Genomic DNA, 24,438 nt, shown 5'->3' on the forward strand with positions numbered 1-24,438 from the left:
ATCAGGGGAAGCCCAGTCGTGGGTATCTTTGGATTCAGAACTTGCTCACCTTCAGAACCTTGAGATAGGGCAGCCCGTCAGGCCCGTATTTACTGCCGTTCTTTTCCACGTGTTTGATCCACTGGATATGGGGCTGGGCATCGCTGTACACTTTGCAGACAAACTCCACATCGCCTCCAACCACAGTGGAGGCATTTGCTGGCAGCCCAGCTTGGAGGATGGGCCGGTGTGGTGATCGCTCTGGTGGAGACACAGAAAGAAGGGGGAGTGGGGACGGGACACGGAGAGATGAACAAATAAGTCGTGTTGTCCAGAAGGCTGCTAGTGAACTCAAGCCAAAAAGGCCTCGAGTCTGCTGGCTGACTCTTTTGAAATAACACCACGGCCCGATGCATAACAAAAAACGACTTCAAAGGAGACGGCTGGAGCACGACCCTTGTAAAAAGTGTACTTATTTAGGGAGCTGAGAAAAGAACTTACTACATTCTCGAGTCATTGTCGTCCATGGCCACCTAATGAACAGGAATAAGATTTTGTTTTGAGGATCTAAAAGACAAATGGTGAGGGAAACAGTGCCTCTTCACTTATTCCATTTGCGACCATTTCAGAAACTCACCTTGATCATCAGCTTAACATCTCAGGGACTAACTTTTGAGGTCACCCTAAATTCCAAAATGGCACCTATGGCAGTGTCTCCCCGCACCTTTCTAAGATGCTCTGGGGAAGATTTACAGCCCTTGTTTTGAAAAGAAAATAAACTAAAATCTAAAGCCGAAAGTAACGAACAACTGGTTTCATCCCTTTGCTGTGGAATTCACTCCATTTGGTCATTCTTTGTCCCACGCCCCGTTCACCTCCCTGGTAAGTCCTACAGGTCACTGTGCGTCCCAGCTAGATGCACAGGCAGACGCTCCTCAGCTTATTCAGATGTGGCACCAAAAGAAACAAAAAGCAACACTGGTTCACAAATCCTGGCACCGTCTCAGACCGTCTTAAAGGAGGCCCCACAGTGGGTAAGCCAGCAATTACTTTCCACCCTCGCTTGTCTGCGTCTCTCTAGGGAAACTTTCCAGTTCAGGGGTGGTCTTTACAGAAACCCTGCAGAGGCAACCGCATCAAGATGCAGGAACAACTACATAAGGTTCCTCAAGAATCAAGTAACAGACCAGCCTGCTGCACGATCTTGTCCGCAAAGATAGTCCACAAAATCACAAACGGACCAGAGCCTCCCTCCCCAGCAGCTCGGTCAAGAGTCACACACAGAAAGAGAGTCCATGCACGAATATCACCCCATGCCCACCTACCTGCACGTACCTACTCCTGTATCCCTCCCCACACTGCGGGTACCGCTGCCTTCAACCTCCAGCCTAAAACATCACCAAGGGAAATGAGGACATCCCAACCAGCCCGATAAACCAAAGATGTCTCCATACCACACCTGAGCATCCCCAAGCATCACACTGGAAACAGCAAATTAGAACGACAGCTATCTAAGCCTTTCTATATTGGGGCTTTCAGATTAAAATGTCATTTAGTGGAATTTGTTGGACAGGAGCCAGACCATGTGCAAATTGATTTTACTGCGTAAGCCTGTGGCTGGCCTTTAAATGCTTAAAAAAGAAAAGAAAAAGTGCTAGCAGTTACTCTTTAGCACATTTCATTCTAGAATCTTCCATCAATTCACAAACACCTTTATTTTTACATTAAAAAGATAGGGTTGCAGAGCCCAAAGAAGGCATTCATTTGCCATGGTTTCACCCACATGGGCTAAGCAAAAGAGCCCAGAAGTCGAGGCTCCTAGTCATGGGGGCAGAAAACCTCAAAGCTGGAATCCTTCCAAGCATCACTAGAAACACTCACTGCTTGGCTAAGACGCCATCCCAGTGATGGGCCACTGTGAGCCTCCTGGTCAGGCTTGATGGCCAGGTGGATGCAGCAGGGACCTGCCAGAAGCCGGCAGGGACAGCGCTTTGGTTCAACCCCAGCTCACCCCATACACGTGAAAAGAATAGAGTTAAGTCCACACACACTCTCCCCACCAGGCCTCCTCCTAAGAGACTTAACAGCCCAAGGGGCGCTGGTCCCGAGGGCTGGACGCTGCCGGCCGAGCTCACAAAACAGGCTCCTTTGCACCTATCGAATACTGAGGCACTTTACTCCTTTCCACAGAAAAGTGAATGTTAGGTATCAGTTCCTTCTCTGGCTCAGTTTTCCAGTTTTGCATGTGTGTGTTTGCGTGGTCAAAAGATAAATATTTACAGTGGACCTAAATATTTATTCTTAGAAACAAAGGTACTATAAAATCTTAAATGTCATAAGCCAGATCAACTGAATTCCAAACCAAGTCCCCTTTCTTCAACATGCTTGTTTCTCATAAATCGTTTCACAAGCAAACATTGTGCATGTAATGCCAATAATGATGCCGTGAACAATGAGGGCTTTCATATGGCACGGCAGCCCTGGTCTGCGCCAGCCTTCAGCAGAGAACTTCATCACTGGGGCAACACTGGCAGGGCCCACGATGGAGCTGCAGTCTTGTTTTACTTGTGGTCAACGTGCTGCTGTGCTCCAGTTATTAAGTTATTCCATTGCTATCCGGACTATGTTCACCCAAAAAAAGAAAAAAAAAAAAGCACCATCTTCACAATGGTTTCATGTTATTGCGTTTGCAAATTACAGCATACCAAATGTTACCACTTACAGTGGTGAATTCATCCTTTCAAATTTTCTCACCTTATACAAAATAACCTCTGAGCCACCCCCTCTCCCCCTCGGCCCTTTCTCACTTTGGGTACAAAAACTGCAAGCTGGATCGCTCTGTAATCGAAACCTTACACCGCCTTCCAAAACTTATTACAGCTGCCTTCAGTATAAAATGAAACCTTAGAGAATGTTATTTAAAATGTTTTTAAAAAGTCAGTAGGCCTCATGTTTCGTTTCTCCACATCAGGCTTTGATTTCCTTTGCAACCTTATTCTCTGCCCTTAAACAAGTCGGAGAATGAGGCCTGAAGCATCTTGGAAGAGATCCCAGGATGCCAGGCTCTGCCAAGAACGGCGTTCCCCTTTCTCAGATACTTCAGCAACCACTCTTCCCTTGAGTCCATCAGACCCCCAAGAACGGGGATCACTAGTGAGAGGATGACAGCGCCTGGACTCCCGTTCTAACTTCTGAAAAACTGGGGTGAATGTGGGGTGCAGATGGCAGGTAGAAGAGCAGGCTGGGGGGTAGCCCCAGGAAGCAGGCAGTCCCTCTAAGGCCCAGGCCAGCAGGCACTAGGAAAGCGGGACAAGGCCAGGGCCAGGACAATGGGCATGAAGCCCCTCCAAAAGCAAACGTGCTCTCCTCAGCCCTGGGGGTACACCAATGCCCTTGGGTCTGCAACTCTTGAGGGGGGCAGCAAGCTGATATAAAAAGAATTTGTTGTTGTTGTTGTTCAGTTGCTAAATCGTGTCCGACTCTTTGCAACCCCATGGACTGTGTGGTCCGCCAGGCTCCTCGGTCCATGGGATTTCCCAGGCAAGAATAGTGGAGCGGGTTGCCATTTCCTCCTCCCAGGGACCTGCCTGGACCAGGGATCGATTCCACGTGTCCTGCATTGGCAGACGGAATTCTTTACCACTAAGCCACCAGGGAAGCCCATAAAAAGAATCAGTCAATGAATTATCTCTGGATGAGAGAATAAAACCTAGAGCTGGCCCATCTCCTGTTCTGTAATCACAGAAGTCATATCTCCTCTACCAGGAAGGATTTCCTTTTAGGCAAGGGGTCTCTCACAGCATGTTTAACGCACAGATGTTATAGAAACCAGATTTTGCTCTTTATAAGGGGAGCGATATATGTGTACATAAAAGCCAACAGGCATCTCATATCTGTGTTTTTACTGAAATGTTTAAAAATACATATTCTGAGTTCAGCAGGTTGCTGATGTACAGTGCATGGGCCGGAAAGAAGATGAGCACCCTTACAGTAGAGATCCTGAGGTCCCTGCGTAAGCTCCAAATTTAGACAGAACAGAAGGCAGTCCAAAGGGTGCGGCTGCGGCCGATGGGACAGTTGGCTGCCTTGCTGGAATGAGGTTCCACCAAATAAACGTGTAGTAAGCACAGCCTGGAGTGCTTTAAAAACCACATTCTCCCCCCCGCCGTATTCTCCCTTTGTCAAGTACTCCAAAAGAGTCGACTTTACCAAAGCAGAAGGCCCAGCTGCTAAGAGTCTCAATTTTGAGACAGGCTCTCTCAAATCCTACTCTGGAGCTGGGACCAAGGCTGCAGAAAGAAAACAGCCTGTTTCATTCCAAGGGTAATTATTGAGAAGGAGAGAGAAAATACCTGAGTGACAAAGAATAAATCTTTGTTAATTGACCATTTGAAACTTTATAACATGCCCGTCCCTCCTCTGGACATAATAATATGTTTGCTCGTAAGAGAGCTACAACTTTTGCTCTAACATAGCAAAGGCCATAAAAAATGTCCACTGGGCAGAGAGGCCTCCTGTCCATGGGCTCTGTAAATACACATCCCCAGGATCAGGAGGAGAACCAGCTTCTTAAATTACACCTATAAATTAATCAAGCCCGGAGTCACCGGTTTCCCAGCACACACTGGTCTTCTAAGTATTTCTCCACAAAGTTCAGCAGCGCTTGCCACAAAGAACCATTTCAAAGCCACACTCTCTGGCAGCAAAACACCAAGAGACTCCAATCACGGTGTGTACCCAGGACCGATCTGGAAAGAGTGAGCCTCCTCCTTCTCGGGCACCCATTCATTTCAGGAACGTGAAGAACCCTGCCTGCCCTGTCTTTAAATTAAAATCAAAATTGAATTACCCCTCCTCTGAAATGGCAGTTTCTTAGCAACTCCAAGGGGCATTCTGCAATTTGAAGGACACGTGAAAACAACTGAGAATTCTTGCTCCTAAAGCCTAACCTCGCTTTTTTTCTCAAGAGTAGGCGGTGGTGGCTTTTGTTGTGTAAAAAAGAAAAAACCAAAACAACAACAAAAAAACGCACTAAACCAGTTAGCATGAGGCCTGGTTATTAGGAAAGCCGATCAAAAGCCTCTGATGTCTGAGGAGCCCAAGAACCTGCTAAAGACCTCATGCGAATTACAATTAGTAGAATGAGTTCATTGCCTTGTCAAGACTCTGCTGAATGCCCTCTAACCAGCCAGGCTACATCTAACTAGGTTCTGGGTTTTCTTTTCCCTAAGCTTCCTCTGGCATCTAGAGACTGGCACGAAAGGAGGTCAGAACCAAAAAGTAATCTGGAGGAAAAGGGATGGTTAGGACATAGGATGAGAGGGAGTGCTGCTCTCTCAGAAACAGTCAATGCATCTGCAGCCAGGATTTTGCTTGTCATCTTCCAGAAAGGACTGGGGGACGCTAAGTACCAGAAATTACTTTAAAAAAAAAAAAAGGAAAAATGCATCTTGGTGGAAGGTGACTAGTTTGCTGCTCCCTTTCAATTCTACATGTAGCCTCATCTTCCTCCTGCTTGGATATCTGATTCTGGGGGTTCTAGACGAAGCGGCCTGAGGAGCCAACTTCCTCCAAAACATACGTGTGTCTCTGCAGAGAGAGCAAAGTCTGGGGAGCAAGCTGGTTTGGGAAAAGTCAAAATGTTCTCCCCAGCACTGAGGTTCCTCAGTGACTTAGGGAGGCCGCGCTATGTGAAAGGCTAGAAGCAAAACACCACTAACTCCTTTGTGCTTGCTCGATGAGGTAGAGACGCAGGGTGAAGCGCTGGCCAAGGCTGGATGCACTGGGAAGCCCAAAGCAGGCGGAGGCATGGTGCCTTCCCTAATTAATGTCATAGACGGTATTATTTGGCTTCGAGTTGAGTGGCTTCTACCAGCTGGGTGTCAATTTAAGTCTTCTCGGGCAAATTACGGGAGCAGGGCCGTGTGCTATTTACACCCCAAATGTTTATGATACGCTGATCTCTGTGTCTTCAAAAAGTCAAACTGGATGTGAAACTGCTTTGGCGGCCACAAAGGTATGCCAATTTTAGGTTCAAACATGCCCTTTCTTTTGTGAAAAGGCTTTAGGACAATGAAAAGGTTTCGAGATGGAGAGTGGTACAGTAACGACTATATTTAATGCCGCTGTATCCTCAGAAACGGCTGAAATGGCACACTTTATGTTGTGTCTATTTTACCTTAATTTTTTTTTTAAAGAAACATGGCAGAGGTGGCAATATCAGGGCGAGATCTAGTCCCAGGGATCCTGGAAGAGCCACCTTCTCAATTAGTTAAGCATGTTTATCTTGTCCAGTTGACTAAATGAAGGCTTTCCTCTCACCGGGCACAAGGTCCCCTGCCTGTATTGTGCTTGGTTTTCAGGCTGATGCAAAACTCAGACGTCAGTCTCCCTCCTGAGGAGCTGGGGTAAACACAGCTGAGCACAGTCATGCTGGGGAGCTCCATCATGGAGCCTCAGCACTCCGCCACTGGCTAGAGCCCATGCAACATCTTTCAGGAATACAAGGTTATCAGCTGCAGAGCTGGCTTCCCTTCATGGGAAGAGGATGTTGGAAATGTTAAAATCCAGGACCAAAATATACTTTCTTATTACACAGGTGGAACTCTGATTTAGATTTTTTCTCCCACAAAATGACTTGCAAAAAAGCTTAAAAAAAAAAAAAAAGAAAGAGAAACCAAACCATGGGGGAGTCGCCAAAGACAGCAGTGCTCAGAATGAAGCTGTTTAGGATGAAGATGTTGGTATCCAAAAAGATCCAGTGAATCTACATCTAGAAATAGGTCCTAGAAAAATATTAACCCAGGTGGCCAACAAACAGATGTGAGCAAAGTTTGTCAATGGAGCCTCTCTTGTAACTGGAAAGCAAAAGATGAACATAAGCTAAATACTCAGCAAAAGGAGACGATTAGATCAATTATGTCCACAACAGACAATATACATACCACTAGAAAGACTGAAGCAAAAAGCTATGCACAGACATGGAAAGATGTCCACAGTAATAATGTCGATGGTTTTATCAACTTTCACCATTAAAATTCCTGATTTCAAGAGGAAGCCCAGAAAAACCTATCATGCTCATCTCTCAGATGCCTGATTCCTGGGGCTGTTCAAGCAGAAGCAAAAGCTTTCAGCCCATCTGAGCAAACAAGAAATGCCTCCCTTTGGTAATGAACCACAGGAGAAGTTGGACATTAAAACCTCATTTGTTTTTTTAGAGGCAAACTCAGGCCCTGAAAATAAAAGTGATTCTAGAGAATAGTTCCTTGCTCATAAGCAGCAGCATCTAAAGAGAAGCTTCAAACTAGTCACCCAGGTCACAAAAGGCTCCAATCTGAATTCTTCTTCTCTTTTCACCATTCAAGCCAGATGAGAGACCTCAGACCAGCCCTGCCCACTGCCCACTGATCACTCAGTAATGGTTCACACTCAAGGTGGTTTTGTTTCGTCCAAAATGTAAAAATTTAAAGGACTAAATCCTTCATCTTTCAGTTTTAGTCCAGAATGTATACTGAAACAAACAAAGTGAGGAAATCCTTTTCTAAGTAAAGCACAACTTCCAAAAAGATTCCTCCAAAACCATATCCAATGCTTATCTGTAAAAACAGCACTTTCATGCGGAGACGATAGAGACTATGTCTGGGGCACCTTCTGACCTGTGATTTGCACACTGATTTGGGATGGACAGAATTCCTGTAGGCTTTGTTTGAGAGAATTCTCTATGTGGGAGGCTCTGAGAGAAAGAAAAAGGAGTTCTGTCAAGATCCAGGAAGCTCCATTTCTATTTTATCACCTCACTGCGGCAGTTTGGGGGTGGTTTGCACTGTGGCCTGACCTGACAGCCCCAAGAGGCCAAAGCACATGTTCCAGTCAACAGATTGTCCCAAACACCCTCTAGGCCAAGCACCAGATACCCCACAGACAGAGGATTAATCATTACTATACAATCAATAGACATGACCCCTGTGGAATGATCTTTCCCTCCAAACCAAGGAAATGATGTTCTTACCTCCACATCTCTCTCTTCTCAGGAGGAACAGAAAAACTTCCCCACAGAAACACTAACCCCCTCCCTTCAGCCTTTTCTTCTCCACTTCCCACCGGCATCTGATCTCCTTATGGTGAAAGACAGTGTCAGTAACTCAAGATGCCACCTTTCCAATTCAAACCAGCTCTTGAAGTTGGGAGTACATCCTTAATTACAATAGGTCCTTTCTGCCCTAGCTTCCTCTGACTATGAAAAGAAACCAAACACAAGACCCAACTGCAACAATGGGGTGCTCCAAGGGTGGGGGAATTCATAAACGCATTCTGGTAGAACTACTGTTTCAAAGGGGAAGGATTTGTTGGCGTTTCCACATTCATCTTAATGAGAATAGGCATAATACAACACAACAGAGGTCTTTTGTTTAAAAAGGTGATCGGTAATTGAAGCTGTGTGAGCTTAGAGAGAAATTAGGAAGATTCCTTACATTAGAATTTGCAGTTCAGTATTCTTGCCAGGACAATTCCATGGACACAGGAGTCTGGTGGGCTACAGTCCATGGGGTCGCAAAGAACTGGACACAACGGAGCATGCAGGCATGCACACAAGTAATGTTAAGAATCACAAACCCTCAAATATAAGTAACTCCAACTGTTTCTTATTATTTCAATTCAGCACATACTGATCAAAATCTTGCTAAGTTCTAGTTCAATTACTAGGCACCCTGACTGCCACTGATGAATTTACATCTTCATGCCATGCTTACTTGCCCACACTCTGATAGCAGCAAGCTTTCTCTCTGCCCTCTGCCCCCACCTGAATCATTTCCAGCTATGGTGAAGAGACCCTCTTACAAAATGCTGTAAGTCATACACTTATCTTTAACACGTCTACATCCTCTTTGCCCACATCATAGACTCAACGCCAAAGAATAGACAGGAGATCAAATATTAGCCCTCTCCCCAGCCACCTCTCAGCCAGGCCCCCTGCCAGAATAAAAAACAATCAATAATGCTTCCATCTTCAACTCTGGGGCAGAGGGCAACTGATGGGTTACAAAGAACTTGGCAAATATGCTGATATGGCAAAGTTCTAACATGTCCCATCCTGGCCAGCATGTGCCTGCTCCAACTCCAGAAGCTAGCAGCCATGGGTACCACCTGCTCTCAGTGCCTGGAAGGAGTCACCTCGAGTTGGTGTTAGTCCTGCAGGAAGCACTTTCTGCTGGTCAGTATATCCGGGGCTAATGTAGCCACCCACTGGCCAGCTTTTACCCCTGGAATACCTGTTATGAAATAGGTATGAAAACCCGCTCTGTAGCAACCAGAAAGCTCGTTAAACAGTAGCTACTGAAGGAAGTTTTGAAATCTCTGTCCTGAAGGAAAGGAGAGGACCAATCACTCCTTTAGCCAGGGCTGGGCTGAGTGTGCATGTCTCAGCTTAGAGCTGTGAAAGAAGGTGTGGGACCCCCTAATGATAGGACTAGCAATCACATGGGTACCATTATTTAAAAGCACCACCCACCTACTGCATCTTCCCAATGGTGCTATAGGAAAAGCGTATCATCACCCCCATTTTACAGATGAGAAAACCGAGGTTCAGAAGTTCCATGACTTTCAAGGCCACAGAGCTAGCAGAGGAGGCAACAGAATTTGAATCACTCACTCACGTAATTCCCACAAGAACCTCCAGAAGTGCTACCCAGCAAGGAGTGGAGACCCCTGAGTGTTGCTGTGACAGCAAGGTTAGGAAGAGGAGGAGGAATTGGCTGCTGAAGCCACAAAAACAGTGAGACTTTGCTTCCTACTCAATCCCCACTTGAGCTCCAAGATTCCATGTCAGTGTTAACAGGCCCACTTAGGAATGTACCACTGTGACCTATTCCCTGGCATGGCACCTTCATCCATCATCAATAGAGGGGCCTTCTGCCCCCCTCCAGCTAGATTTCACAACGTTGAGCTGGCACACAAAACCAGCATCAGGAGAAACACCAAGTCTTAAACTTAGAACAAGAAATGGAAAAGAATTCATTGGCAGCAAAATCATGAATATGGAAAATCAAATGAGGTCTGGCCAGGAAGCTTCTAGGTCAAGATGCTTCAAGTTAAGAACCCCAAGGGGCTCTGTGGAGCCGAGGGCTGGCAAGTGCCAGGGAAATGCACAAGAGCTGTAAGTTGGAAGGAGAGAGTCAGGTGTCAGGAGCATTTAAATCTCCAGATACACAGTGTTGCGTTGTTTCATGCTACCTGTGCCGTGGCTGCCCGCATCACACAGAAATACAAAAGCAGCATCCAGGAGCCACCGCGCGATGGAAGCCCAGACACAGAAGGGTCTTTCGTAAGAAGCAAGTGGCTGGGAATGATCCTAATTTTGAGAGCCTCAGTAATAAGCCAAAAAGTGAAAGTCACTCGGTCATGTCTGACTCTTTGCGGGCCCATGGTCTGTATAAACCATGGAATTCTCCAGGCCAGAATACTGGAACGGGTAGCCTATCCCTTCTCCAGCTGATCATCCCGACCCAGGAATCAAACCAGGGTCTCCTGCATTGCAGGGGGATTCTTTACCAACTGAACTATCAGGGAAGCCTGATCCAGCCAGTTAATTAACAAACTACAACACCATTTCTTCTTTTTTCTTAAAGCCTACTTTGTTCCAGTAGCCCCCTCTCCCCGCCGAAAGAAAGGCCCACTGCCCTGCAGAAGCGTGGTTTCAGGGGCTCTGACTTGTCCCAGTCTCCCTCCTATGGCCCAGGGATCACACAGGGTCCTCTGTCTTCCTAGGATGGGGCTGCCCCAAGCAACGAACAACTGACATGCTTTCTCCCAGGAGGACAGGCTGCCAAGCGCTCCACACCAGTGCCAGCCGCTTAGTCAGGCCTGTCAGCCAGCGTTCAAAGTGACAGACTTCATTCCTTCGAAACACACACCTGAGGGACAGGCAGCACTGCGATGGGTTCCCTCCTGCTTTCAGGCTGAGTTACAGCGGATTGATGCCAAGGGCCGGTGGACAGTGCCACCGTGATCTGCCACTGAGCACATCGGGCCTGGTGAAGGGGACTGAGTGATTCCCTCACAGCCAGAAGGGACGCCTGGCCCCCGAATGGCTCCCAACCGTCCACCAAGACACTGTCTGCTGCTTACAGCTCTTGCCCGGGGAGGACGAATCTCTGGAAAGCCGATTCACAGGCGGCACGGCTGGCCTCCTCAAATCCAGAGGACGTGTTCCCACCTCTGCTGTCTGTGGGTTTCCCTGGTGGCTCAGACAGCAAAGAACCTGCATGCAGTGCAGGAGACCTGGAAGATCCCCTAGAGACGGGAATGGCAACCCACTCCAGGATTCTTGCCCAGAAATTCCACCGACAGAGAAGCCTGGGGGACTGCAGTCCACGGGTTGCAAAGAGTCAAATATGACTGAGAGACTAACACTGCTACACATCACCAACCCCCCTGCCAAATACCCAAGGCCAGGTGCAAAGCTCACAAGTTACCCGCTGGTCTCTGGGAATGCAAAACTGGACAGCGAAAAGGACAGAAAGCTCATAAATCAAAGCCAAAGAAAGGGTCTTTATGAGTAAGAAGGAGCAACTGGTCTTCTGAATACTTCCCTTGCTCCCCCTCTCTCTCACTTTTTAGGGGTTTTGGCAACAAAGAGCTGAACATGGGGTTCACCTTTCTCGAGCCTGGCTGCAGCAGCTGCTGGTCTACACCACAGTAATCCTGAAACAGAGATGTCAGTGAGGGTGCAGGCAGCATTAATCTAGGATTTGAGGAGACCCAGCTCTGGAGTTCCTTTGAGATCTTGGCAAAATGACTTACCCACTTGGAACTGGGATTTCCCCGAAAGTAAAATGGGGTGAGAGGTGGAAGTGGACGTAACGAAACCAATTTGATGAACTCAAAGCTCTCAAAACTCTACAACCTTCTTCTGCAAGTTCAAGCAACTATCTCATTCCTGGGGCAGCCTCAACAACACCTTTAACCAAAGGTGGACACCTCAGCAAGATAAGTGACGGCCAGCCATTGGCCAGTTTCATGGGTCCCAACGTGCCATCCAGTTTGTTCAATAAGACTTCCGATTGATTCAATAAAAGCCATTTAGGATGTCTTCTGATTCTCAAAGAAGTTCCTGGTTTGGCAAAAAAAGAAAGCAGTATTTGTTGCTAGCCACCTAGGTACCCACTGGGTGTTTTCATCTGTTAGGCCAATGAATTTCTCAAAGCACCAAACTGGGTTGAACTGTGGCCCCAGAAAAGATAAGCCCACATCTTAACCCAGGAATCTGTGACCGTGACCTTATTTGGAAATAAGGTCTTTGTGATTAAGTTAAGGATCTCAAGAGGAGATCACCATGGACTGAAGATGAGCCCCAAATGCATTGACTGGCGTCCTTAAGAGAGAAAAGGCAGAAGGAGATTTGAGAAAACACAGAAAGGAAGGCCATTGAGAAGACAGAGCCAGAAGTGGGGTGATGTGTCCACAAGCCAAGGACCCCCACAGCCACCAGAAGCTGGGACAGAGACATGGGTGAACTCACCCTCGGAGTCTCCAGAAGGAACCAACCCTGTGGACACCCTGACTTCAGAATCTACAGGAGAATACATTCCTATTGTTTTAAGCCATCTGGGGGCTTCCCAGCCAGCTCAGTGGTAAAGAATCCACCTGCCAGTGCAGGAGACACAGGTTCAAGCCCTGTGTCGGGAAGATCCCCTGGAGGAAGGCATGGCGACCCACTCCAGTGTTCTTGCCTAGAGAATCCTATGGACAGAGGAGCCTGATGGGCTACAGTCGACGGGGTTGCAAAGAATCAGACACGACTGAGTGACTGACCACACACACAGGCTTATTCTAACCACCTAACATTCCCTGAAAATATAAAGGATGCCGTTCCAATTATTTATTAAGCTTTTTTTTTTATTCTTTCAAAGTATTCATTGAATTTGTTACAACGTCGCTTCTGTTGTTTTATGTTTTGGTTTTTTGGCTGCAAGGCATGTGGGATCTTAGTTCCCCAACCAGGGACCACATGTTCATGCCCTGCATCGGAAGGTGAAGTCTTAACCACTGGACCGCCAGGGAAGTCCCTCAAGGATTTATTTAAATACAGCTTAAGTATCAGAGCTTGATCTCTGGGTCAGGAAGATCCCCTGGAGGAGGAAATAGGAACCCACTCCAGCATTCTTGCCTGGAGAATCCCATGGACAGAGGAGCCTGGCGGGCTAGAGTCCACGGGGTCCCAAAGGGTCTGACTGGACCGGACGGATCATGCACGCGTGTATCTTGTCTACTAAGCCATCCAGGCTATGCTGTGTTACCGCAGCCCCCAGGAAACTGATAGCCCAACACAGGGATGAGGCAGGCATCACCTCTGAGCAGCTCAGAGCAGCTACGTCACTCGCCCCAGGTTGCTCGGTCCCCGGTGTGTGGGCGGACAGACCACTATGCTCACACCAGGCTGCTTTACCTAACATCAGTGGGTCTCGGCACCTTCATTCTCAGACACAAGAAGGGTGAGACCAAAAATTAAATGACTTCTCCCAGGTTGCAGCTTCTTTCTTGGTGGCAGGGCCCCAGGCAGGACCCAGCACTTCAGCCTCATTCGCAGATAAACGATGGCAAACACTTGCCAACTCCCGGAGCCAGGTCTTTTAAAGAGAGCCCGTTTTATTATCAGCACAATTACCGAGATGTGGAGCTTCACACTAATTTTCCCTTGCAAGTAAATGGCTGAAAAGTAATGGTGTCAATTTTAATGAGGATCAAGCGAGGTTCTTAAAAGGGCTCCCATAAACCAAAGCATCTCCCTCACACACAACAATGGCTTGCTGTTTAATTCCAGAACACAAGAATGTCACTTAAATTACACGGCTTCTACATGAAAATGCTTATGGGAATGCCTTTCCAAGGAAGAATTTCAATAAAAAGATCTCACCCAGTTTGATGCATCGTCATATCTAAACTGCAAGCCTATGTCTCATAGCAACAAAAATAAAGCCTCAGAGAACGTGCACTGGGACAGGACTTCACTTTCTCTGGGAAAGTGTCTCCGAACTTCTGTGAAACGGAGATGTAGCTGAGAGGCTGCTATGAAGCGGCAGTATATTAAGCTTGGACCTGTGGGCCACCAGAAATTCAGTGTTTGTGCCTGAATCCTTTTTGTTTCCACTTGCCGAGATGTTCAGAACGATTCATCTGCCAGCCCTGTAAGTCTGCCTGAGACCCTTCAGGTTATTTTATTACCACTTCTCAGAGCAATTACTAGGGTTTTTGAGCAAAAATGAGAGTATTTCACACCTCCATCTTTCCTGAAAATGTCTTAGACTCCACTGACTTTTGGCTTCTATTTATAAAGAAGGTTCAAGGCTTGGAAAATTATTGGGCTTGAGCTTTCATGGATATTCCCAACCAGCATTGTGTCATTATTGGCCCACGTTTAGCTGGGCGAGCTCCCAAATTTGTGACATAATCAGGCCTTTCTCTGCATTACTCCATACACTCTATGCTCTCTCCACATTACACCACTGAATCATACGCGCTTTTCAACAAGACTGATTGCCAGGGGATTAACATTAGACAGCACAATTCCATTATTCAGCAGCCCAATTCAAATCCAACCCTAAATGCTAAGAGAGATTTCAGGGCTTCACAGAGATGAGCTGCCAGAAAGCTGAAAGGGGAGGTGGGGTGAGGGGCTTTTGAATGTTTTACATAACAACTCAACCTAAAACCTACTCTATAAGCAAGAGCCCCGTGGCTGAAGTGGCCGAGATATGACTCCTAATTCCTGGAATGGCCCCAACCAATCTTAATGAACAATTTGTAGACCTCTGCAAAGCCAGGATCCCCAAAGACTGCTACAGCACGATGATTTTATTCCCATAATAAATTACTTATTTTCAAAATTAAGTATTTAGAACTTTTAGCCCCAAACCTTTCTTTCTTGAAATAGAAACACTTGCATGTCAAATTCAGGATGAGTCAGACCCAAAGTGAAATACAAGTTGTATGTTCTTTGATCAACAGACTTATGGTACATCAGTGCCAAGATAAATGCTAACTACTTTCTTCTGATATTTGGGTGTTACTTCTCTTTGTGTTTCTTTGGTAAAATACTTGTACACGGTGATTCCCACTAAGAAACATTCCACAAATATCTTTGTAAGAAAAGAGAGTATAAAACTCAGACTTTTATGAATATCTATAGAATTCACCAAATGCAAAATCCTTTCAAACTTCACATTAAGGATTCTGAATAATAAAATGTTACTTTTTCCCACTGAATACTCACAAATGGAAATCTTAAAAAGACTGTATCATACTTTCTAAAGCAGGGTTTCTTAAGAATTTAATTTAACCTGCTAGAAAATTTAAATGGTTTTCTATTTAATTTTCAATTAACCTAAAAGTAACCAAATCTATGTAATTTGGTTAGCCAAACTTTTGCAAGGTTTCTTAATGGCTCTTTGGGCAATTCAAATATCTATGGGTGGAGGGGTGGGGGATTTCCCTGGTGGTCCAGTGGTTAAGACTCCACACTGCCAAAGCAGGGGGTGTGGGTTCGATCCCTGATCAGGGAACTAAGATCTTGCATGCCATACATAAAGCGTGGCCAAAATATTAAAAAATGTATATATTTATCTATGGGGGCTCTCTCCTCAAGGAGTTTATATTTTATTGAAGGAGAAGAAATGCCCACATGTAAAGTAATACTAGGGTCTCATGCCCAGGAAATGATGGAGGAAGGCCTTTGTTTATGGATACACAGTGGGTGGGCATAAGTTTGTGGGGTTACAAAGGGTCACATCGAGGCAAACTGCACCAAGATAAGCTTTGAGCCTGAGACTTTAGCAGGAGCAACCTGGCATATGGAGATGGGCAAACTGATTAGGTTACCCACAGCAAGGACTCAAGGCCAAGTGGCCACTTTGAGAGTCATGGTAGATGGCAACAAGAAAAGATGGCTTCTACAAAAGAAAAGACCTCAACTCATCATCACAAAACAACAAGACACGTCCTTGGTGTAAGTTTATCAATCCTCTAACAACACAGCAAAACACCCTTTCTTCATCAGTTACAACAAAACCCATCATAATAGACCAGACTTGAGAAGAAATTTGAGTTTCCAGGACAACAAACTATGTGGTCTTAAGATATTTCATTAAAAATAGCTTAATTCTCTAAGCATATAAAGTATTCCATCAGCCCATTAAAACAGTTCTCTTTTCACAGAAGAAATAGGTTTTAGGAATGGATGTTGAACTTGTGGTGTCTAACAACTTTCTTCTGATGGAACTGAATGGCTCCTTGATGTTAACCTTCCTCCAACCAGCTATAAGCTCAGTCATTATAATACCTTTTCCTTTACTCTTCAGCCAGCATTATACAGTTGACCTTCTTTCAAAAACAATGTTCCCCCATGGCCTAACTGGACCCATTCCCTACACATGCTAACTTTTTTTTTTTCCAGAGAAATCTCAGCTTCCAGAACATCAGCACATTTCACATCACATCCACGTCACACAAGAGGATGCTTGGGAGCCAAGGGGACCACAATAAACACACGTAACTCAGCTAATCAGGAAACAGAACACATGTCAAATGACAGAAGCATCCTTCTCAATGACATCCTGTATTGAGAAAGAATGAAAACAAACCAACTCTCCTGAAAGTACAGGGAGAAACAACGCTCACTTTCACAACTTCAAATGAGTCAAGCTGCAGCAGGATGGCACATGGCTGGCACTCAGGGAGAAGTAAACTCACCAACAACGTCGAGGTGGTATGTATGATTGATGGACCCGTAATCGTTCTCCACCACGCAGGTATAATTTCCTTTGTCAGACGGGACCACACTTTCCATAATAAGGCTCCAATGCTGGTTTCGTACCTGCAAAGAGGAAAGGCGGTTACTGGACAAGTTTAGCACAGAATACCAGGTGCTGGGCTTTCATGATTTGAAAAGAAGTTGAGGAAGACAAGGAAGGTAAAGAAGAATCACCTGAATTCTGAAGCTTCCTCACAATAAGGACTCAGACTGGGAGACAAAGGAAAACCATGATTAGCATCACAGTGAACATCTGGCAAGCCGGCATGGACATGTTCAGACTCAAGAGGGTGTGGAGGAGGTCGGTCATGTCACGGGCTTGAGGGTTCCTCCAGAAGCTGCCAAGTGGCCAGGGAATGCAACACTAACCCCAGTGTCAGGGTTCCTGGGCAGGTGAGCCTCGGACTGGCCATCCACCGAGAACCCTTAGACTTTATGGCACCAAGGAACCACACAGAGCCAATGCAGGGATGTGAACATGTACTGGATACCAGGTACCAGGCTGGCCAAAAAGGTCACTCCGAAAGATGTTGCAGAAAAACCTGAACGAACTTTATGGCTAACCCAGTATTTCCCTGAGCACTCCTTTCAACCTCAGCAAGTTTAACCTTAACTCCTCCAAGGAACCCATGAGGTAGCTACTGTTACTGTTCCTGGAGCCTTCTGGTTTGAACGCCTCCCAGCAGTTTCCATGCTGCCCTTAGATGCTATTGGGACATCAAGAAGTTTCAGCTAGAAACTTTAGATCTGCGCCCTGTCCAATCACTCGGGGTGGCTGAATAAGATGCTACATGTCCCTGAGATATATACTCCGAATTCCAAATATAGGAGCCATGAATCCTTAGGCAACTTAAGGTGTGTATCCGTTTACAAAATCCTTGAGACTTTTCAAAGATAAGCAGCACGTGAAAAAATAAGTTACTATGATTCTTACGTGTTCTGTCAACACGTAAACAGGCTAGATTCTAATGTGCCCACTTTGCTTTTAAAATATTTGAATAGACTCAGGTTTTCAAGCAACTATGATTTTCCCCCGTATTAAGAACAAAATGCAGATTGCATCGTTCAGGCTCACCGCTTTAATAGTTCTCTCCGAATCCATATCATTCTTTAAAGGCATTTTGGACAAGGCATTCTGGAGTAGTGGAAAGAAAAAAATAAAAAGCCAGGGCCTACTCATGTTAACTATCGTTTCAGGAATTCCAACTGACCTTCTGAATGATTCCCTGAGCGCGGCAAGTGTTTTCTGCCTTAATCACATAAAAACCGATAATACCAGCAGAGCCTCTGCAAGCACATGAGTGATTCAAGGAACTAAATTAGCGAAGAAAGAAAATCATCTCGTGAACACTCCATTATACAAAACAGGAGGGCAGAGCAGCTGTCCACTTCGAAAGGCAGAGCCAACAGAGGTAAGAGATTAGATGAACACGCTGTAGTACAACTCTCTTCATGTCAGCCTCTTCAGTTCAGCACAAGCCACCACTGCAGAGCGCAGTGACTGATGCCGAGTCCAAAAAGAAGATAGCTGGTCATCACCAACAGTTTTAGGAAGCATCGTGGGGTGAACGCTGGACTCTACTTCTTAACAGACTACAAGCCCTGCATCAAGACTGAGTTTTGAGCAGTCACTTTGTTTCAGCTACTGCCTGAAGACGACTTCCCTATACAACCGTGGAGGTCATTTCAGAGCCTAAGGTCCTAGAGCTGGTGATGGGGCGCCGGTCTCACTGTCACAGGCAAGAAGTCTGGCAGTAAATGAATTTGCAGGCATCAGAGCCACAATGGAGACAGTCCATTCTCTGTGTTGGGAGAAGATGCATTTTCTGCCCTTGGCTGGACCACAGGCTTTCACGAGACCCAGAACAAGAGGCTATGCCTCCTCTTAGAAGGGATTAGCACCTTCTCTGAAGCCTGTATTAAAGGGATGCTCAGAAAGAGGACAAGATGTGGATGCTAAAATTTTCAGTGCAAGGAGAATTCTCTACCGAAATCCTGGGCCTCAGGGACTCCACTGCGGCTGCAGGCTCTGAGCATGGAAAGTGCTTGATTTAACTTAGGCCAGATGAGCCCACAGTGAGACCCTCCCTCTCCCCCAGCTCTCAGGAATATCAGGCATGGGACTTGCCTGGCCTCTGAGGAACTGGTCACGTGGAGGGTAACTCAGGCCCTGACATCACCAAGCCACGTAATCCAGCATTTAGCCCTGCTGTAAATATTCAGTTCTTTGAGCCCCCGCTCAAATGTCATGGCCCTGAGCCCTTAATCATGGCTAGTGCCTGTCTCTGGACCCCGTCCAAACTGTCAGTGTCTTTCTTGTGCCTGGACCCAGATTTGGCACAGAGCGGATTCCAAATGGAGCTGAACCTGAACTGTGCAGAGAGGGCATGGTCTGCCTCAGCCCAGACGTTAAATCTTGGCACATGCAGCTCAGCATGCCACTGTCTTTTTCTTTTTTTAACCCCCGGGCATATGGTCAGCCGCAATCTTTCGTCAGGGCTATGGCAGTGCACGTAAGATCCCTCTACAAGGGCATGTTCTCCCATGGATATTTACTTCCTAGAGATGCACGACAATAATGTTAATAAGTTAACATTTATAAAATGCTTTCACAATGAGAAACACATTTACCAAACAGGGTGTTTCTGCCCTTCCAGAGACCTTGGTACTCAATCAATATTACCCCATGCGATGCTGTTAATATTTATTTTCTTACACCATGGTTCCAATATTTGGTTCCTTGACTTGCCACCAATCCCAAATTTTATGAGCTGTGGCATTTTCCAAATGGATGCCCTTGGAAACCACCAACAGGGAGACAATTTGACACTTTCGTAGAGGACATCCTACCATTAACTATTAGTTGCTTAATGACAAGCCAAGAGCCTAAAAACAGTAACTGTACAAAAACAGGGAAGAGGCAGAAAGGTTTCTGTGTTTTATAAACAATGTCCTCAGTCGCTTAGTCATGTCTGACTTTTTGCGACCCCATGGACAGTAACCCACCAGGCTTCTCTGTCCAAGCAATGTCTCAGGCAAGAACACTGGAGCAGGCTACCATTTCCTCCTCCAGGGGATCTTCTCAACTCAGGGATCAAACCTGCATCTCTTGTGTCTCCTACACTGGCCGGCAGATTCTTTACCATTCAGCCACCAGGGAAGCCACCGAATTAAACTTGATCTTAGCTAAAAGGCCATGAAACACACCATTTCTATACCAAGAATCTGGGTAAACCGAAAGAAACTACAAAAATGTATAAGACGTTATCTTCAATATGTTTTTCTCAATTCCCCAGGTTTTGAATGCTCCAGTGTTTCTGCCAATTAGGTCAAATGCACATAAACCATCTTTGCATTCCCAGAAGAGGAATGTGAACATCTAATAAACATATGAAAAGATGTTAACCTCATTAAGGAGCAGGGAAATGCAAATTAAAACAATAATGAGACACGGTTACTCACCAGTTGATTAACAAAAATTAGAAAGATCAGTGTCATTGAGCACTCGGTGAGGGTGGAGGGAAACAGACTCATAACAGGAATGAAAGTTGAGAAAAATATTTCTGTAAAATAATTTACTCATACCCATTAAAACAGACATTTTTGGGGGGACCTACTTAATTCCACTTCTAGAAACCTTGTCTACACAAAAAAGAGCAGAATTACTTCAAAGCTCTTGACAAAATCATTGCTTCAAGCACAGCTTGTAACAGAAAAAAAAACTTGGAACCCATGAGGAGCAGACTCATTCATAATGAGTAGTTTATTCCAGAAGACCAGCATACAGCCACTAAAAAATATGAAGCACTCTTTTGTCCAGTGCTGGTAAAATATCACTAATAGTTATTGATGAATGAAAACAAGGAGCAACGGCAACCCACTCCAGTACTCTTGCCTGGAAAAATCCCATGGACGGAGGAGCCTGGTGGTAGGCTGCCGTCCATGGGGTCGCTAAAAGTCGGGCATGACTGAGTGACTTCCCTTTCACTTTTATGCAGTGGAGAAGGAAATGGCAACCCACTCCAGTGTTCTTGCCTGAAGAATCCCAGGGACAGGGGAGCCTAGTGAGCTGCTGTCTATGGGGTTGTACAGAGTTGGACACAACTGCAGCGACTTAGCAGCAGCAGCAGCAGCAGCCTGAAGGCAAATGTCTATTTATGATTTCCTTTTGTAAAAAATACAGACACACACACACACAGCCCCCACACACCCCTCTAGGTGCATACAGGCCTGAATCTGTAAGCATGACTTATATACAAGGTAAAATCAGAAAGAAAATATACTAAATTGTTAGTAATATATAACAAATATATAATTAAAGCAATGGGATTCAAAGTGTGTACACTTTCCTCATTCTCACTTTTTAAATTTAAACATAAATCCCCCATGCACACAACAGAAAATGTGAACAAAACTGCAGGCAAGGAGCTGCCCTGCGGCAGGCCCACTGCACGTGTAGCTCTCTTGCAGACCGACCTCAAGAGCCCGGGAGAATCGCAATCCTGCATCAACCAGGACATGCACAATTCCTTCTTTGCATTCCTGCCTGTGGCTAAATCTTTGTGGGATTCATCAGTATTTTTCATCTGCCAAGGAACAGAAGGAGAGAGCATGGGGTTTCAGAGCTAATGTTCACTAAAGACTTCAAAAAATAACATTTCAATACTTGAACCAAGTTGACTAAGCTAACAGCCTACGCTCTCTGACTTGCCATCCAAAAACTAGACCCACAAACATTCCATACCCTGTCATTGCAAAGACAAAAGGTGGCCCAGACAGGTTTTTGTTTTTTTTCTTTTCGAAATTCCTGTTACCTAAAGCCTCCGAGTTGCCTGTTAAACCCCTAGCCTGCAGCTGACAACCGGGTATGTCCATTGAGTTGGTAAGACACCAAAACACCTGGGTGAAAGGTCAAAGATCCAGCTGTCACCTGGATGTTTGCTTTCCACATTGCAAAAAACTCTGGACATTTCTAAATACCCAGGTGTTCAATAACAAGCAGAATAAACACCCAGAAGCTGGACAGAAAGTTGAACTCTGTGCCAAGTTGAGGAATGCAGTGTCCATATGACGGTAAATATTCTCACAACTTCCTTCCACCAGCATCAGGGTTCAAACGGGTTTAAATTATAGAGAAGGACAGCCCTCCCTTTTAACTCTGGCCGTCATAAAGTGCCCCATGAACTGTAATTCAGCACAGGCCAGCTGCCATTAGGACCCACAAAATCTTACTATCCCCTACCAGACTCCCATTTTCAGCTGGTTCCTGGGGTATTTCAAATCATCTCTCTGGGATGTGTATATATGAACTGAGCTTACCTGTGCCAAGCACTGGGGCACGTACTACTGTCTATCACTGGGCAGACGTGAAAGCAAACACCTGTTTAATGCTTAAACACCAAGTTTGCTTTTCAGGTGGTGTCCAGAGAACAGGGCTGGGCGAGCGCTGATCTTCTAGGACCTGTGGCAGAAACTCTTTCCTCTACTCAGTAAGCAATGGATCCCTTCAGAGGAGACAGGAAGGGAATATAAAATGCAAGCCTGTTCTCTTAGATGTCTATTCCCTAAAAATGCCCAGAAAGGTGCTCTGGGGACAGACTGCCAGTGGGGTATCCAATGCCTTTTGAACTTAACTCTTCAAAAATTTCAAGGCCCTCCTTAAAAGCTAAACACAGAATCACCATATGATCTAGCAATTCCATTCCCAGGTATGCAAGCAAAGGAATTCAAAGCAAGGGCTCAAACAGACACTAGAACCCTGATGTTCACAGCAGCAGCATCAACAGTAGCCAAAAGGTGGAGGCAACCCAAGTGCCCATTAACAGATGAATGGATAAACAAAACGTGGTCTTATCCATATAATGGAATATTGCCCAACCGTCCTTGTAAAAGAATGAAGTTATGATTTACGCTACAACATGGATGAACCCTGAACACACGAAGTGAAATAAACCAGACACGAAAGGACAAATTTCCTGATTCCACTCATATGAGACACCTAGACAGGCGAATTCAGAAGTAGAAAGTAGATGAGAAGTTACCAGGGCCTGGAGAAAGGAGGAACAGGGAACTAATACTTAATGGATATAGAGTTTCTATTCTAGGGGATGAAAAAGTTTTGGAAAAGAAATGAGAAATTTTGTGCCACGCTTTTACCACACATGCACCAAAAAAAAAAAAAAAAAAAAAATCTCCCAGGTCATGGAAACTGGAAGAACAGCATCATATCATCCCCCAAGCACCCCCGACCCACAGCTTTGCTCTCAACAGTACGCCTTGATTCATCTGGTATTTATGTGCTTGAGGAAAGTTATTACCATCTCTGTTTTTCATTTATCATAACAGTGGTTTTTATTTTATTTTTTAAAACAAAACATGGAACCATGTTTGAAAAAAGCAGTTTAATAAGAGCATGAACTTTGGAGCAAAAAATTGCCCGGATCCAAATGGCAGCTCTGCCACCAAGGAGCCATGTGACAAGCCTCATCTGTAAAAGGGGTGGAACAGCTCACCTCTTTAGGCCAGAGTGTGATGCACACAAGAGGCACCCAGAACAGTCGAGACACAAGTGAACAGACCACACACGCCAGCAGATACCAACTACACCTGCTTCTCATCACAGACGGCCTGATCTGAGATGAAAGTAGAAACATCTTAGTTTAAAAAAAAAGCTCAGCAAAGTATATAAATATATTACAAAGTCACATTAGTCGTGACTTTTCCAAATAAACATACTTTGGCGTTAAGCATAACATTTAATAACCTAGAAAATGTAAATCTAATCTACCCATCGAAACAACCAGTTATGATCATAAGAAAATGATTTTTTTTTTTAGTTGTCTTTTCTTGGACCTGAAATATACTTGGAAACTAATAGTCTATGCTGTACAATGCTTCTCTCTGCCAAGTGGTTCCATGGAAATTCTAACCTCTTGAATGCCATGGACTCTTGTGCCAATTCCATGGTCATATTGAGGGAGAGATTTATCCCATGGTCTCTCCATGGGTCTTATGCAGTTGGTGGCTCAAAAGATGGTTTTTTGAAAATGTTTTTCTCCTCTATGCCTAACTCATTACCTAGGAATGAATTAGGAATGGAGATGGCCTATTAATCTCAGCCATCTTGTCATTTTTCTACATTTAATTGTGACAACTGTCCAGAGCCCTATTAAATATCTAGTCTTAAAGGCAATCTCCTGGGACTTCCCGGGTGGTCCAGTGACTAAGACTCCACGCTCCCAAGGGAGGGGGTTGGGTATTCGATATCTGGTCAGGAGAACTACATCTCACAAGCCGCAACAAAGATCCCAAGTGCCAAAACGAAGACCCAGCTCAGCCAAATTAATTAATTACATATTTTTTAAAAAGCAATCTCCTTATAAAAAATTTGTGCAGTTATTTAACATGAAAAATGCCTGATGCTACATCATGGCTATGCTGCTAAATCACAAGTTTTAGGGCTGGAAAGGATCAAACATGGGAGATTCTCTATCTCAACTTCCCATCTTAAGGACAGGTGACGTGAAGTACAGAGCTTAGCCAACTTTTCAACTGATGTTTAAAAAAAGCCCAGGAATCAGCACAATCAGGGAGATATGGTTTTGCTTCAAGTTATGCTTTGTCATTATAAATAAATTAATAACATCCAAGCAGCC

The 24,438-nt window shown here is 45.2% G+C and overlaps 1 protein-coding gene across 19 annotated transcripts in view; it reads right to left on the reverse strand.

Moving 5' to 3' along the window:
- The window catches only part of FGFR2 (fibroblast growth factor receptor 2), a 106,108-nt gene that overhangs the window by 37,788 nt on the left and 43,882 nt on the right, over window positions 1-24,438 (reverse strand). For all 19 annotated transcript variants that reach the window (XM_040254898.1, XM_040254896.1, XM_040254895.1 and 16 more), the window contains 2 exons: window positions 16,723-16,846; window positions 50-240 (listed from right to left, as the gene is read on the reverse strand). In XM_040254898.1, coding sequence (XP_040110832.1) covers window positions 50-240; window positions 16,723-16,846 — 315 coding nt within the window. The remainder of the gene's footprint in view (window positions 1-49; window positions 241-16,722; window positions 16,847-24,438) is intronic.

This window comes from Oryx dammah, unplaced genomic scaffold (assembly GCF_014754425.2).
Source record: "Oryx dammah isolate SB20612 unplaced genomic scaffold, SCBI_Odam_1.1 HiC_scaffold_14, whole genome shotgun sequence".
NCBI lineage: Eukaryota > Metazoa > Chordata > Mammalia > Artiodactyla > Bovidae > Oryx > Oryx dammah.